General features: G+C 54.7%; 1 protein-coding gene across 7 annotated transcripts in view; it reads left to right on the plus strand.

The window, feature by feature from the left end:
* DCTN1 (dynactin subunit 1) overlaps positions 1-14,634 on the plus strand; it is a 30,443-nt gene extending 15,809 nt beyond the window's left edge. Inside the window, exons 1-27 of one of the 7 annotated variants that reach the window (XM_046661271.1) lie at positions 1,028-1,677; positions 3,087-3,107; positions 4,363-4,554; positions 4,895-5,092; positions 5,248-5,452; positions 5,529-5,607; positions 5,730-5,889; positions 5,996-6,100; positions 6,283-6,474; positions 6,564-6,680; positions 6,925-7,077; positions 7,698-7,858; positions 7,964-8,132; positions 8,394-8,462; positions 8,705-8,767; positions 8,880-9,029; positions 9,192-9,353; positions 9,437-9,568; positions 9,790-9,915; positions 10,140-10,282; positions 10,569-10,735; positions 12,164-12,178; positions 12,371-12,504; positions 12,618-12,810; positions 13,064-13,143; positions 13,675-13,764; positions 14,182-14,634. In XM_046661271.1, coding sequence (XP_046517227.1) covers positions 1,648-1,677; positions 3,087-3,107; positions 4,363-4,554; positions 4,895-5,092; positions 5,248-5,452; positions 5,529-5,607; positions 5,730-5,889; positions 5,996-6,100; positions 6,283-6,474; positions 6,564-6,680; positions 6,925-7,077; positions 7,698-7,858; positions 7,964-8,132; positions 8,394-8,462; positions 8,705-8,767; positions 8,880-9,029; positions 9,192-9,353; positions 9,437-9,568; positions 9,790-9,915; positions 10,140-10,282; positions 10,569-10,735; positions 12,164-12,178; positions 12,371-12,504; positions 12,618-12,810; positions 13,064-13,143; positions 13,675-13,764; positions 14,182-14,319 — 3,444 coding nt within the window. In that variant the 5' untranslated portion in view covers positions 1,028-1,647 and the 3' untranslated portion in view covers positions 14,320-14,634. Of the gene's footprint in view, positions 1-1,027; positions 1,678-3,086; positions 3,108-4,362; positions 4,555-4,894; positions 5,093-5,247; positions 5,453-5,528; positions 5,608-5,729; positions 5,890-5,995; positions 6,101-6,282; positions 6,475-6,563; positions 6,681-6,924; positions 7,078-7,697; positions 7,859-7,963; positions 8,133-8,393; positions 8,463-8,704; positions 8,768-8,879; positions 9,030-9,191; positions 9,354-9,436; positions 9,569-9,789; positions 9,916-10,139; positions 10,283-10,568; positions 10,736-12,163; positions 12,179-12,370; positions 12,505-12,617; positions 12,811-13,063; positions 13,144-13,674; positions 13,765-14,181 lie in introns of those variants that run through there. The other 6 variants (XM_046661266.1, XM_046661272.1, XM_046661270.1 and 3 more) reach the window with 6 other exon arrangements.
* The last annotated feature ends 516 nt before the right edge of the window (positions 14,635-15,150 follow it).

The raw sequence follows: 15,150 nt of genomic DNA on the forward strand, positions 1-15,150 counted from the left end.
AGCCTGTGCCCGAGCTGTCTCTGACGTGCATGTGCCTGTCTGACCTGTGTGTACCATGCTGTTTGTACAATTCTGTGATTTCCTTGTTGCCCGCCTGTCTCAGGCCCTTGACCTTGCATGGAGAGCTACTGGATAGGGGCAGTGGGAGGGGAGAGGAAAACATCTCCCTTCCTACTCCTTGTTGGTGATGGTCCTCATTTTGAGTCTTGCCGTGGAAGAGACCACATGCTGGTACTTGCTTTGGGGTCCTGGCTGGGGTGGGATTGGGGATGTAAGAAGGAAAACAATGCTTTAAAGGATGGTTGGCCTATTCCAAGGTCATGGTAACTTGCCTTCTCCCCTTGATTATTGTCTCCTGGTTGGGGCTCCCGGCGCACATCAGGCCCCTGAATGGAGAAGAGCATGGACCAACAGTCTGTTCTCTATGGAGGAGTTCTGACCACAGCCTGACCTGATGCTGGGTGGGGCCTGAGCTATGCCCAAATCCTGGGGTTTTCACAGCTGCCTGGGGAAATGTGGCAAAGCCCAACTTAGGCTGCCCAGGCTGGGATACAGTGCTTTCTTTGCTCATGGTGCCAAGTGTCAGCCAAGTCCCCCCAGGTCTTCTCTCCAGTGGTTCTCTCGCAGCAGATCACTTAGCCCAGGGTGCCTGCTTTCACCCCATGGAGAATAGGAAGCTAGACCCAGAGCAAAAGAATGCACATTGAGTGGGAGGGAAGAAGAGAACCCAGATGTCTCTGCAAGGTGGCCAGTCCTTTCTGGAAGCCCTTTAGAGACGGGCTTTATTCTGCCAACAACCAGGGGAGGGTTGGGAGAGGAGCCAGACACTGTCATTAGAGCTGCTGCTGATTGTTCCCAGGGTTTCTTAGTCTCTCTGTGTGCCCCTCAGAGGTGATGCTGTCACAGGAGGGGTGCTCTGGTTGTGTGGGCCTGATGAGGGACCATAATGGTGTTGTCAGTGTAAGAGGCAGAAGCAGGGTTGATGGGGTTGTGGGCAGAGGGGAGTGCAAATATGGGAGAGACTGAACAGCAGTGAGGTCTTATGTCCCTGCCCAGTGATGCCCTGGCCCCCGAGGGTACCATTTCTGGGATGGCTCCTAGCCCAGTTTTTTGGAGCAAACTCTTGGGGGGAGGGAAGGGGCGGGAGGAACCAGAGCCTGTCTTTAGAGAAAGAAGCAGGGCGGCTCTGCACAGGACTTTGTGCAGTCATGAGGAGGAGGAGGAGGAGCCAGCAGAGCCTGGTGGTTGCTAGGTGACCGAGCAGCAGTGGCTCCACCCCCATGGAGCCGAGGAGGGTGGGTGCATGACGTCAGGTGGAGCTGGTGCTGCGGCCACTGAGGCTGCCATCAGCCTAAGCTGGCGAACTGGGCCAGGCACCTCTCCGGTGCCGGCCGGAGCCTGGCTGTCCCTCTGCGCACCTGCGGGGGCTTATGCGTCTGAGCTGCAGCCGTTTGCGGGCTGGGAAGCTGCCAGGCCTGGAAGCTAAGGCTGCATTGTTGGGATTTGATGCACTAATCTCCTGTCTCCGCCGCCTTTCCCTCTGTTCGGTCTCTTTGCCTCCCTTCGTCTGTCCTTCCTCTGTGTGTTTGTCCATCCTCCTCTGCCCCTCCTTCTCTTTCCTCTCCTGGCTTTCTTTGGTTTTCTGCAATGATGAGACAGGCACCGACAGCCCGAAAGGTACTCTTGCTTGCTCTGGTCCTGCTGCTGGGTTGCCAGGGCGATGGTGGCAGCAGGCTGCTGGGGTGGGGGTGGGGGCTGATAGACTTCATCTGTCTACCTGGTTGGGGGAGGCGGGTGGGGATGAAGGTGGGGGCAGGGAGAGGTGTGTGTCACTGCCATGCCCCACACCCTGGGCATTTGCTCCTGGCCTTCCTGCTTTTGGCTCAGAGTCTGTGTTCTAGGCCTTGTACTCAGTGGCCTCACAGGCTTGGGCTTCAGGCAGCTTTTGCTGCAAACTGTTTCTGGGAGAGTTTCCTGTGAGAGAATCTGAGGGAGCAGGTCTAGGTGTCTTTGTGCCTGCAGCAGGCCTACCTTGCCTGACCTTTGCTAGAATGACTCCTGGTTGTACTCTCAGCATCCCTCCCCTACTGGGGTGTTGTATCAAGGGGCTTTCCCTGGGTGAGATGGGGACCCTAGAATAGTTTTTGGCTCACAGCTATGGAGGCTTAGCCCGGGGTAGGAGGAGTGGGAGTTGGTCTCCTTGGGCTCAATGTCTCCTAGAAGAAGAATCTAAGCCGAATCTTGTCTTTGCTGGAGCTGTGAGACACTGGGTTGCAAGAACTATTTGAGAGTTGGAGTTAATCATCTATTTACCACTTTGTAGTAAGCTGAGGGTTTTCTGGATTCGATTTAGGGCAGTAGTTTCTCTGTGCTGCTGCCCACCCCCACCTTCTTTCTTGCAGCTGGGTGGGGTTACTTTGCTGAGCTCTGGGCTTCTGGCTAATGCAATATTCATGGTTCTGACACCTGAGCCCTCTGCCATAGGGACAGGGACTGCTGCAGGATCTGGTCCTGGGGAAGGGGGTGGGGTAGGGAGGACAGCAGCATTGTTCTGCCTCAGGGGCCTGATCTCCCTCTGCTGGATTCATATCACTCACTCTGGGCTCGTATCATCCCTCTTGTCACATGCTGTTTCTAGGGAGTCCTCTGTGGAGTCTAGCACTTGAAGGAAGGGGCTGACCTGGGAAAATCCGTGGGAGTGGTGCGTGGGTGGGGCCTCTGGCTCTGGGCTGGAGTGTGAGAAGCAGAAGGGCTGGTCTCTGGAGGCCTTCTCCACCAACTGCTGCCTTTGGTCTAGGAGACAGGGACTTCTGGGTTTTCCAGGGTGTCTGAACGGGTGAGGTCTGCAAAGGTTAGGCAAAAGTGGGAGAAGGAACCAATGGGAAACCGGAGTTCTGAGTTCCTGGAGTAGGAACAAGGTGATTCGCTGGAGGGAGAAGGGGATGGGGGGTGGGGAGGGGCGGCTAACCGTAGCCCCATTCCTGTTACTTCTTCTGCTCTCATTGCTGTCCCTTTTGCTTTCTGTCTTTCTGCCATTATCCTTTCTTTCCTGACTACTTCTCCTCTGGCTCCTGTTGCCTGTCCAGACCACAACTCGGCGGCCCAAGGTGAGAAAAAACAGGCCTCTGTACTAGCCACTGCTGAGTGTACACACATATTTCAGGCATGTGCATGTGTGTGGGCATATGTATGAGCAAGTAAAAGTTGGTCACAGTGCATTTTGGGTTCTCTTTTCAGGGGAGTGAGAGGACTGAGGGTAGTGACAGGCCCCTCCTGGGAAAATGACTTGCGGCTCTTAGGAGGGTGTCTGAGCTAGTAGCTTGAGTGCAAACGAGAGATGAGAGTGGTTGTGGTTAATCAAGGCAGGCATTCTTGAAGAAGGGCATTTTGACCAGTTTTGATGGGGTGGAGGTGGGGGATGAAGAAGAACTTGGCAGTGTATATGTCAGGGGATAAGGAGGTGTGTGTGTCTGTGAAGGGCTTTGGTTGGAGGTGTCTGGATCACATGGGGTCTATGAGTGTCAGCCCACCAGGAGAGCTTCAGGGCTCAGCACTGCAAGAGAGAGCACTGGGCAGGCCTGTCTGCTCCAGGGCCTGGGGCTTTAGGGCAGCCTCTCTGCTCCAGCCCCACAGGGTCCTGGGTGTTGTCGCCTGATTAGAACCCATTTGTCTCGGGGAGAGAGATGACAGGAGGGTTGGCTGTACTGACCTTGTTTCAAGGGGGAGCCTAGAAGTACAACTTTCACCCTGGCCCTTTTATCTGCAGGGTCCCCTGAAGTAGACCAAGGGAGGGAAAATCAACTTGACTTGCAAAGAGTGGGGAGGGATTAGCAGGGGTATAGAGCCTCGTACCCCCATTTTTAGCCCAACCTTCTCTGGCAATGTGAAAGTTAGAGAACAAACTCCAATCTGTTCTTTTTCTCTGGGAATGACTTTGAGGTACTTTTTCCCCCAGGGGGAGGAGGGCATGGGCCCAGAGCATTGATAGGAGCAGGAGTATTACGAAATTGCTAGAATGATAACAAGTGGGTCACAGAGGGGAGGTCTGGAGAGTAAGGGATTCTGTTCTAAGGGGGTAGTGCCAGAGCTGGGAGGAATGTGGGGTCAGTGCCAAGGGAGGAGCCTTATAATCTTATGTCTTCCTCTCCTCCCCTTGCCCTCCCCCTCCCTCTGTCCTTTGTCGCCATCTCTGACTGTGTTATTTTCCCTCTCCTCTTTCCTCTGTTCTCATTGTGTTTTGATATTCTTTTTGCCTTTTTCCTTCTCTGTCTCCTTCCCTGGCCATATTCTTATATTTTTTCTCTCTTTCACCACCCCTGTCCCCTACTCTTTTTCTGGTCTGCTCCTGCCCTCTCTGAATAGCCTACCCGCCCAGCCAGTACTGGGGTGGCTGGGGCCAGTAGCTCCCTGGGCCCCTCTGGCTCAGCATCAGCAGGTGAACTGAGCAGCAGTGAGCCCAGCACTCCAGCTCAGACTCCACTGGCAGCACCCATCATCCCCACGCCGGCCCTCACCTCTCCTGGAGCAGCCCCCCCACTTCCTTCCCCCTCCAAGGTAAGGACTGGTGTTGGAGTGAAGAAGAACCAAGACCAAAGGGGACTGTGACCACCGCCCTCCCCCGGTAGGTCTTGGAAATTTCCCAAGGTTGGGGGAGACCCAGAACTTGGACTAGAAGGGTGGGGACATAGCATATGGGGAACCTGCCACTGACTAAACTACACTGTCCTTCTGCCCACACTTTCCCCATATGGATTTTTAACAGATGTTTGTATGCCTCTTGCTTTTGATCCTGGGACTGGAGTGATGTTTGCACATGTCTGTCCTTTCTGCTCCACCTCAACCCTAGGTGGAGGAGGAGGCTGTGCACAGACCAAGCGCTCTCTCTCCTTTGCAGGAGGAGGAGGGGCTGAGGGCCCAGGTGCGGGACCTGGAGGAGAAACTGGAGACCCTGCGGTTGAAACGGGCAGAAGACAAGGCAAAGCTAAAAGAGCTGGAGAAACACAAGATCCAGCTGGAGCAGGTGCAGGAATGGAAGAGCAAAATGCAAGAGCAGCAGGCAGACCTGCAGCGGCGCCTCAAGGAGGCGCGGAAGGTGGGACTTGGGATGAAGGGGGTACCGGGGGAGGCATGGGCCCCAAGGAAGTGTACTGGAAACCAAAATGGAGGTGCAGCCTGGAACATTCTATGAGAAAGGGTGCATGAGGCATCTCTGTGCCTGTACCCCCACCAACCTCCACCCCTCCTCAGGAAGCCAAAGAGGCACTGGAGGCAAAGGAACGCTACATGGAGGAGATGGCTGACACTGCTGATGCCATCGAGATGGCCACTCTGGACAAGGAGATGGCCGAAGAGCGGGCTGAGTCCCTGCAGCAGGAGGTGGAGGCACTGAAGGAGCGTGTGGATGAGCTCACCACTGACTTGGAGATCCTGAAGGCTGAGATTGAAGAGAAGGGTAAGGGCCCAGGAGCTGCTGGTGGTCTGATGGTGGGGTTGGAACCATGTCTGAAAGTGTTAATGGTCTTCCCCAGGCTCAGATGGGGCTGCGTCCAGTTATCAGCTCAAGCAGCTCGAGGAGCAGAACGCCCGCCTGAAGGATGCCCTGGTGAGGTAGGGTGCCCTCACTGTTTGCCTCCAGAGCTCACTGTCCTGTCTCCAAATGCATTAGAGCGCCCATTGCCCAGTGATTCTGACACATGCTCTCCCCTTTCTCTCTCCTTGCTTCCCCACAGGATGAGGGATCTTTCTTCCTCAGAGAAGCAGGAGCATGTGAAACTGCAGAAGCTCATGGAGAAAAAGAACCAAGAGCTGGAAGTTGTGAGGCAACAACGGGAGCGTCTGCAGGAGGAACTGAGCCAGGCAGAGAGCACCATCGATGAACTCAAGGAACAGGTCTGGGGAGCCCAGCCCCTTGCCCAGAGTGCCCAGCCCTACTCTCCTGTTGGGCCTCCTTTTTCTAGGCACCTTTCAACAGCCCTGCTCCCTCCCTCTTATACAGGTGGATGCTGCTCTCGGTGCTGAGGAGATGGTGGAGATGCTGACAGACCGGAACCTGAATCTGGAAGAGAAAGTGCGGGAGTTGAGAGAGACTGTGGGGGATTTGGTAAGAGAAGCTCATACACCTGACCTCTTACTCTGATGCCCGGGTATTTAGAAGGGACTTGCTAAGAGAGGGACTGACACATAATCCCTGAGCTTTGAGCAGGGTGTGTAGTGAGTGGACCCACCCTGGCCTGCTACCCTGACCCTGCCTTTCCTTTGTCCCAACTACCTGTGGCCTCCCAGGAAGCAATGAATGAGATGAATGATGAGCTGCAGGAGAATGCACGTGAGACAGAACTGGAGCTGCGGGAGCAGTTGGACATGGCAGGCGCCCGGGTCCGGGAGGCCCAGAAGCGTGTGGAGGCAGCCCAGGAGACGGTTGCAGACTACCAGCAAACCATCAAGAAGTACCGCCAGCTGACCGCCCACCTACAGGTGTCTGTGCACCCCTTCATCTCCACCCATGATCACCCCAGGGCTCCCTCAAGACCCAGCTGTGCCTCATTGTCCTTCTCTGCTCCTAGGATGTGAATCGGGAACTGACAAACCAGCAGGAAGCGTCTGTGGAGAGGCAGCAGCAGCCACCTCCAGAGACATTTGACTTCAAGATCAAATTTGCTGAGACTAAGGCCCATGCCAAGGTCAGGGAAGTGGGTACCAGAGATTGGGGGAGTGTTGGGGAGCCCAACCTGGGTGTGGCTGTGGGCTGACTGGTGTGGGGTTCTGGACTTCAGGTTCCTGCGGGAGGGGGTGGTTTTTGTGCTGGTTTGGAAGACTCCTAGCCTGGGTTTGTCCTAGAAGTTGGGGACCTGGTGGAGCCAAGGCATGGTGGTTCTGAGGCTCTCTCCAGCCCGGCTGAGAGCCTGCCTCCTGTCCACCTCACAGGCGATTGAGATGGAATTGAGGCAGATGGAGGTGGCCCAGGCCAACCGGCACATGTCCCTGCTGACAGCCTTCATGCCTGACAGCTTCCTTCGGCCAGGTGGGGACCATGACTGTGTCCTGGTGCTGCTGCTCATGCCTCGTCTCATTTGCAAGGTATGGCCAATGAATCACACGTTCCACAGGAGTCTCTTAAACTTGCTGTGAACCAGGCATTGAAGATGCTCAGTGAAGATAGCAGTCAGTGTCCCTGCTCAGAAAGAGTGTATGATGTAGTGGAGGAATGCAGTCAACCAAGTCGCAGATGGATGTATATTACAGATAGTGTGTTATGAAGGGGAGGTAGCTTCTTTGAGAGAACACCGTTGGGGATCTGACTTAGATGGAGGATGTCACTGAAGCAATAACATTTGAGCTGAGACCTAGAAGATGACTAGGAGCTGGTGGGAGGATAATAGAACAGCATTCTAGGTTAAAAGGTAGCAGGAGCAGCAGCTTTAAGGCAAGAAAGAGCTTGGTCCCACTGGTCCCACTACCCTTTCATCTGCACATCCCAAATCCTCACAGCTGTCAGTAATCACATCATTACCCTTTCCCCGTGTGAGACTCCCTGCCCAATTCCCTGCTCGTCTAAGAGCTATAACTGCTTTCTCCCCCATGTATGTCCATGCCCCACCTCCTGCGCCGTAGTTGCTCAGCTCTGTGTCCTATGTTCCTGAATCTGTGTTCTCTGTCCTCTGTTCTGAGCCCCAAGTCCCTGGTGCTTTTTCTGACAGGCAGAGCTGATCCGGAAGCAGGCCCAGGAGAAGTTTGAACTAAGTGAGAACTGTTCAGAGCGGCCTGGGCTCCGAGGAGCTTCTGGGGAACAGCTCAGCTTTGCTGCTGGGCTAGTGTACTCACTGAGTCTGCTGCAGGCCACACTCCACCGCTATGAACAGTAAGTGACCTCTGACCCCTCACTCCAGGGCCATGGGGCCAAGATTGGCTGGAACTGAGATTGCCTGGCAGGCCCAGGCCTCACAGAACCTTCTCTGGTCTCTAGTGCCCTCTCTCAGTGCAGTGTGGATGTGTATAAGAAGGTGGGCAGCCTCTACCCTGAGATGAGTGCGCATGAGCGCTCCTTGGATTTCCTTATTGAGCTGCTGCACAAGGATCAGCTGGATGAGACTGTTAATGTAGAGCCTCTCACCAAGGCCATCAAATACTACCAGGTCTGGGGCGAGAATTTGGGCTTGGCGCAGGAGGGAGGGATGGTTTCTCCTGCTGGGGGCTATTGGTTTCTCCCAGGCTGGCTGCTTGAGGCTTGGCTTGCTCTTAGTTGAACTTGCCTTAGGATGTAGTGCCTTGAGGGTTTCAGATTCTCTTGTACCTCTGGAGTCCCATGATGACTGGGGCTGAAATTGCAGTTTGAGAAGAATTCTCCATCCTTCCAAGGTCTAAAGGCTGTCTGTTTCTTTGTCATCTCTTCTCAGCATCTGTACAGCATCCACCTTGCTGAACAGCCTGAGGATAGTACCATGCAGCTGGCTGACCACATTAAGGTAAAGGGTCTGGGCCACTGCTTGAGCCTCCTATAGAAATCAGAAATGGAGAACATCAGATCAAGAGATCTGACCCTCAAGGGGTGTTCCATAAGACTGGAACAGGGTCATTAAGGCCACATCAGGGAAGCTAGAGAACCCATTCATGTGGCGGTGAGTGGAGAGTCTAGACGTCTTAGAGATGATGATGGGACAGAAGAACTCCTGCTGGGGCTGACAACCACACGCTTCTGTCCTCACAGTTCACCCAGAGTGCCCTGGACTGCATGAGCGTGGAGGTGGGGCGGCTGCGTGCCTTCTTGCAGGTGAGAGCACAGCTAGACTTGTTTGAGCTCCTCTTTCTTCCTAGTCTCCACCTTCTGACCTCCAGCCCTAATACTCACTTGGTTCCCCATTCATTTCCTATTCCCTGAGTAGGGTGGGCAGGAGGCTTCAGATATTGCCCTCCTACTCCGGGACCTGGAAACATCATGCAGTGACATCCGCCAGTTCTGCAAGAAGATCCGAAGGCGAATGCCGGGGACAGATGCTCCTGGGATCCCAGCTGCACTGGCCTTTGGACCACAGGTTTAGGGCTGCGAAGGGGAAAGGGAAGGAAGCTGAGTAGAATCAGGAGGGACCCAGCATGTCAAGATCTGGATCTGGTCAGGGGACAAGAATGGTTTTGAGGTAGTTGGAAGCTGTGATGCTAGACCCAGGGTGGGCTCCTGACTCTGGCCTTTTGCGCAGGTATCCGACACACTCCTAGACTGCAGGAAACACTTGACGTGGGTGGTGGCTGTGCTGCAGGAGGTGGCAGCTGCTGCTGCTCAGCTCATTGCCCCATTGGCAGAGAATGAGGGACTGCCTGTGGCTGCCCTGGAGGAGCTGGCTTTCAAAGCAAGCGAGCAGGTGGGCCTGGATGGCTGGGCAGAAGGTGTTGGGGTATCAGGTGGCCATTGTGGGTTTTTCACTGCTGCCCTTGGCTCCTGCAGATCTATGGGACCCCCTCTAGCAGCCCCTATGAGTGTCTGCGCCAGTCGTGCAATATCCTCATCAGTACCATGAACAAGTTGGCCACAGCCATGCAGGAGGGAGAGTATGATGCAGAGCGGCCCCCCAGCAAGGTGGGTGGGGAGCTCCTTGGAGGGGCTCCAGGGGCCTGGAGGAGCAGGACTTGCAGAGCTGCTGCTAGTTGTGGGAGGGCTGGGAGGCAGGGGGAAGAAATCTGAAGAGCCCTACCCTGTTTAGAAGGCAAGATTTTCCCTATGACTGGATCTCTCTGAAAGGATCACAGTGGTGACCTCCTCTCCCCATCCCTGCTCTCTGCTCCCACCCCGACCCTTAGCCTCCTCCAGTTGAGCTGCGGGCTGCAGCCCTTCGTGCAGAGATCACAGATGCTGAAGGCCTGGGCTTGAAGCTTGAAGACCGAGAGACAGTTATCAAGGAGTTGAAGAAGTCTCTCAAGATCAAGGTGAGGGTAGGGTAGACTCAGGATCTTGGGGGGCCAGAAAGTATGGTGGGGCACAGGGCAACAGTGAGTGTTGGGGGTTGAGGGGAGAAGTGGTGCCTGTGATCAGTGGGAGCTCTTCTGGGCCCTTAGGGAGCTTTCTATCTCAGGGGCCTCTCTATCCCAGGGCCCTGGGGGGCCGGGGGAGGATGTAAGGGAACTAGAAGGTATATGCCCTCCCCCTCCAGGGGGAGGAGCTGAGTGAGGCCAACGTGCGGCTGAGCCTCTTGGAGAAGAAGTTGGACAGTGCTGCCAAGGATGCAGATGAGCGCATCGAAAAAGTCCAGACTCGGCTGGAGGAGACCCAGGCACTGCTGCGGAAGAAGGAGAAGTCAGGCACCTTCCCCAGGCCCCTGCTTGCTCCAACCCTCCCTTCTGCCAGTGGCTCTCTGCCTCCTAACCCATCCCCTACCCAGGCCCTCTCCTAGTGAGACTCCCTAGGGGAACAGACACTGTTTTCATCCCCGACTGTCAACCACATTGTGTCACCCCAATCTGAGCCTGTGCTGGCCCTGGCCCCTCACCAGCAGGGCTACTCCAAGGCCCTGTCAGGACTGAGGAGTGGGGGTGGGGCTGCGGGGAAGGGACACTGCCTAAGACCAGATTCTCTTTCACAGAGAGTTTGAGGAGACGATGGATGCACTCCAGGCTGACATCGACCAGCTAGAGGCAGAGAAGGCAGAGCTAAAGCAGCGGCTGAACAGCCAGTCCAAGCGCACAATCGAGGGGCTCCGGGGGCCCCCTCCCTCGGGTATAGCTACCCTGGTCTCTGGCATTGCTGGTGGTGAGTGCAGTGGGACAGGCAGCACTGGCCCAGAGGAGATCGCATGGGCTTCCTTCTGTCCTTGGCCTCAGTTTGACTTCTGCCCCCTTCTTATCGCTGGATGTGTAGCCAGGAGTGTGCTTGCCGCATTTCACTCTGTGTCAGCTTTCACCAAGTTTTTACTTTTCCCAAAGATACATACAGAGTCCTTCTGACCAATAGGGCATTACTCAGTTGTCAGTGAAGCTCAGAATTACAACAGTTGGACTCTAGTAGATGTCCCTTCTGGGTCTGCACTCTGACTTTTCTGTCCCAGCCCTGTAATCCCAGAGGGTCATCGTCCTGTACCTGGCTGGGCCACCTCTGCTGCAGTGTCCAGCTGTGCCTCCTGCTTGCTCTTGATTGCTCCTCTGCTTGCACACTGTGTTTTCCCCATTGAGTTCACATGGCTTCACCCTGTGATGCGGTTGCCTCTTCTGTTGATCAATTCTCCCACTTTCTCTTGGGGCTTGTGTTTGAGCTTTGCCTGGCCTCTTGGTGTGGTCAGGGCTCCTTATCTGGAGTTTTTCTGGCTTCCCTAGTTTCCTGACCAGGGAGGTGGCCACTGTCATCTTAGTTTTCATCTGTCCTATAGTTTTTCAGTTTCCTGTTCACCCTTCTTACTTCCAGAAGACAAACTCCTTGCCTTGGAAATAAGCTTCAGGATCTCTAGACCTCCTCTGCTGTACAGTCTTGTCAGCTGGCCTCACCTAGGGTCTTATCCTCATCCAAGCCCCTGTCGCTGGTGCCTCTTGATCTTGGGAGGTGACCAAATACCTTCTTGACTTTAGACTCCTGTGGTACATATGGCTCCTGTTCTTGGGGAAGGGGTCTCCAGAATTACTACATTGTGTGGTTGTAGCACAGGCTCTTTAAACAAATACTGATTCTGAATTTATGAAATTTCTCACCGAAAAAGGGGTCATTTACCTCAGAGCAATGGGGAACCCTGAGGATCATGGGAATACGCCTGCATCCTCAACTTAAGCTTTGCTGCTGGCAAGTACTGAGGGTGCAGGCATATCGGGGTCTCGGGAGCATTCCTTCTGCACTTCTTGGAGGTGGACTATGAGGCAGGGAGGCAGGACCAACCTCAGGCCCCAAGTGCTTCCTCCATTGCACACTCCTACTGCTGCTCTTTCTCATACCTCACATCCTATCTTGTGGCCTCACTCTCCTTTCTTATCTTTCTTTCACACATATTTACTCCCCTTTCTTATCTTTCTTTCACACATATTTGTTCTTCCCCCAAAGGTAGAAGGGGCTTGTTAGAGAGGGTGTGGTGATCAGCAAAAAAGGGTTTTCCCGGAGGTCCTGTCCAGGATTCCTCTGGTGTGTCTCCCTAACCCCCAAATCATCTAATTCTTCTCTCCTCTTTTCCTGCTCGCCCACGGGCTATCCCGAGCACAGAAGAACAGCAGCGAGGTAGAGACACACCCTGGCTGGGGATTGCCAGGGCTAGTGGAAATTGGGGCTGGGGGAGCAGGGTGAGACTTCTCCCTTGGGAGCAACCAGGACAGGAGGTGGGAGGGGCTAAGGAAAGCAGATGAGCAGGGATGAAGCCCTTCTTCAGCCCTCTCCACCTGGGGCTGATGACATTTATTGTGGTACCCACAGGAGGCGCCCCTGGGCAGGCTCCTGGGTCTGTGCCAGGCCCAGGGCTGGTGAAGGACTCACCACTGCTGCTTCAGCAGATCTCTGCCATGAGGCTGCACATCTCCCAGCTCCAGCATGAGAACAGCATCCTCAAGGTAAAGGAGACACAGGGAGGACTGGGGTGGAGGTGGAGCATACATCCTCCATTAATGATAGACAGCAGGGGCCTTCTGTCATCTCTTACCACCCCACCTCTTTTCCCCTACAGGGAGCCCAAATGAAGGCATCGTTAGCAGCCCTGCCCCCTCTGCATGTGGCAAAGCTCTCCCTTCCACCCCATGAGGGCCTTGGCAGTGACCTAGCAGCTGGAGCACTGTATCGTAAGACCAGCCAGCTCCTGGAGACATTGAATCAGCTGAGTACACACACCCACGTGGTAGACATCACTCGTACCAGCCCTGGTATGGACCCGCCAACCCCTGAGATGAATAACACACCCTCTCTCTTTGCCTCTGGGATGTAGCCCCTGCCCAGGCAGTTCCCACACCATAGAGCTTCTTCCCAATGCTGCTCTTTGGCCTCTGTGTGCAGTTTACTTGATTCCCCCTCCCTTTCATGTGCCCGTTCCATGAGAGGGTCCAGTACTTGATCCTTAATCTAGTACAGCTGCCTGCCTGGGCCTTGGCGGGCCTCACTAGCCTTCTGTCCCCACAGCTGCCAAGAGCCCATCGGCTCAGCTCCTGGAGCAAGTGGCTCAGCTCAAGTCCCTAAGCGACACCATCGAGAAGCTCAAGGTCAGTTCACACCCTGCCCTTCCTCAGCCAACAGAGCTCGCTGCAGAGCATTCCCTGGTGGAGCCCTTAGCATATTCATTTCCATAGGCACTCTCAGAGTTCCTCTGGGCCCAGCCCTGTGCTAGACGGCTCAGTGCAGGGGAGGTGGAAGGGAAGGCACGGTTCCTGCCTTGGGAGCTCAGTGTCTTGGTGCAAACAGAAGGTAGATTCTTGTCACCAAAATGGGTTGAGCGAGGATTCCCTTTAAAGTGTTTGGTTCAGGTGCAGCTTCAGTCAGAGCTGAGATCACTGTGGGGTAGAATGGTTGGGGTTGGCTTCCCAGAGGCCATAGAACCTGAGTTTGGCCTTCAAGGATAAGTATCTTAAAGTAAGGATGTTGCGTGGGAAGGGGGTTGGAGGTGAGAGCAAAAGTATGGCCATAGAGAGGACTGGGTTCCTGCTCCCTGGGTATTAGTGTCCCTTTGAAACCAGGGAGATACTGGGCTGTGGAGGTCCCCTAAATGAACCTTTGTTGTCCTCCTCCTATGCCAGGATGAAGTCCTCAAGGAGACCGTGTCTCAGCGCCCTGGTGCCACGGTCCCCACTGACTTTGCCACCTTCCCTTCATCTGCCTTCCTCAGGGTAAGAGGGAGCATGGGGAGGAGGATGGGCAGGATGGAGGGCTCAGGTGGGGGCCCTTCCCCTCTCCCTCAGAATTTGAAGAGGGCTCTGGGGTCTCAGGTTCAACAACTACATATCCTGAATTATCTCCCTGAGTCTTACTTGCAAGTAACTCAAGAGTGCTTGCAGTGCTTCCAGAAATTCCAATATTTCAGCAGTTAAACATCTTCTATGACTTTTGACACCAGGAGGGGCTCAAAACTCCCTGTCAGGGTGTGTACCCCAATTCTGATTACGAAAATGTGGTCACCGTAGCTTAGGAGCTCAAAAACCTGTCTCCCAGGAGCTTGTTTGGTCTCAGGGCCAAGGGACCTTGTCAGTGGCACACAGCTCAGTGAGCCCCTGACCTGGAGGCCTCTTCTCCTTACCAACTCCCAGGCCAAGGAGGAGCAGCAGGATGACACTGTCTACATGGGCAAAGTGACCTTCTCGTGTGCGGCTGGCCTTGGACAGCGACACCGGCTGGTGCTGACCCAGGAGCAGCTGCACCAGCTTCACAGTCGCCTCATCTCCTAAGTGCTCCTTCCCTCACGTTCCCTTCTACCCTCTGCCCGATGCACAGCCACCTCAGCCAGTCCCCAGGTAGAACCATGTATGTAAAACTATTTCTACCCTATTCAGCTTCACCCCTACCTGTCAGTGCCCTGCCCCTTGACCTGGGTTCCCCATTTCCATTCCCTGGCCTCTGCCAGTAATTTGCTATTCAGCTGCTCCCTCCTTCCTGAGGGGCCTCAGGGCATGTGGGGGTAGGCTGAGACCCCACCACCAAAGGTCAAGTGAGGTCACCCTGATTAAGGACTTCACCCCTTGATTAAAGCAACTTCTGCTTCAGTGCTTTCTGTGTGGTATTGGGAATGGGCCTTGGGCTTTTTGGCTCAGAGTAGGAGTGGAGGAGAAGGGATGCTAAGGAGGCTTTGCCTGTGCCATATTTGAGGGGCCCTGTCTATAGTGACCATAAATTCATGCGTCCCTCAAATTCGTGTGCAGTGAGTTACTGTGAGCAAGTGCGAAAGGGCTGGTGAGCTAGCCAAAGCAGTCTTGGTGGATAGAGGGAGCAGAAACTGGGTCATGGTGGCGAGAAAGGTGAGAGAGCAGCATTTGTGCACTACTGTGTCCTGATGTTCAGTCCTGGAAGTTGGGTGGCCAGAGGATGGCAGACAGCTGACACAAGCATCATTGCCTGTAGATAATAATGGGAGCTGCTCCTGTGGCCTAAGAGGTTTCTGGAAACTGGGATGCTAGTGAGGCACTTCGTACCAAGGATGGAGCATAGCATGAGAACAACCTCCTTTGATCTACCCAAACCCAGAACTGCCAGTTGTGACCTGAGAACCAAGCAGACTGGCT

Source organism: Equus quagga, chromosome 5 (assembly GCF_021613505.1).
Source record: "Equus quagga isolate Etosha38 chromosome 5, UCLA_HA_Equagga_1.0, whole genome shotgun sequence".
NCBI lineage: Eukaryota > Metazoa > Chordata > Mammalia > Perissodactyla > Equidae > Equus > Equus quagga.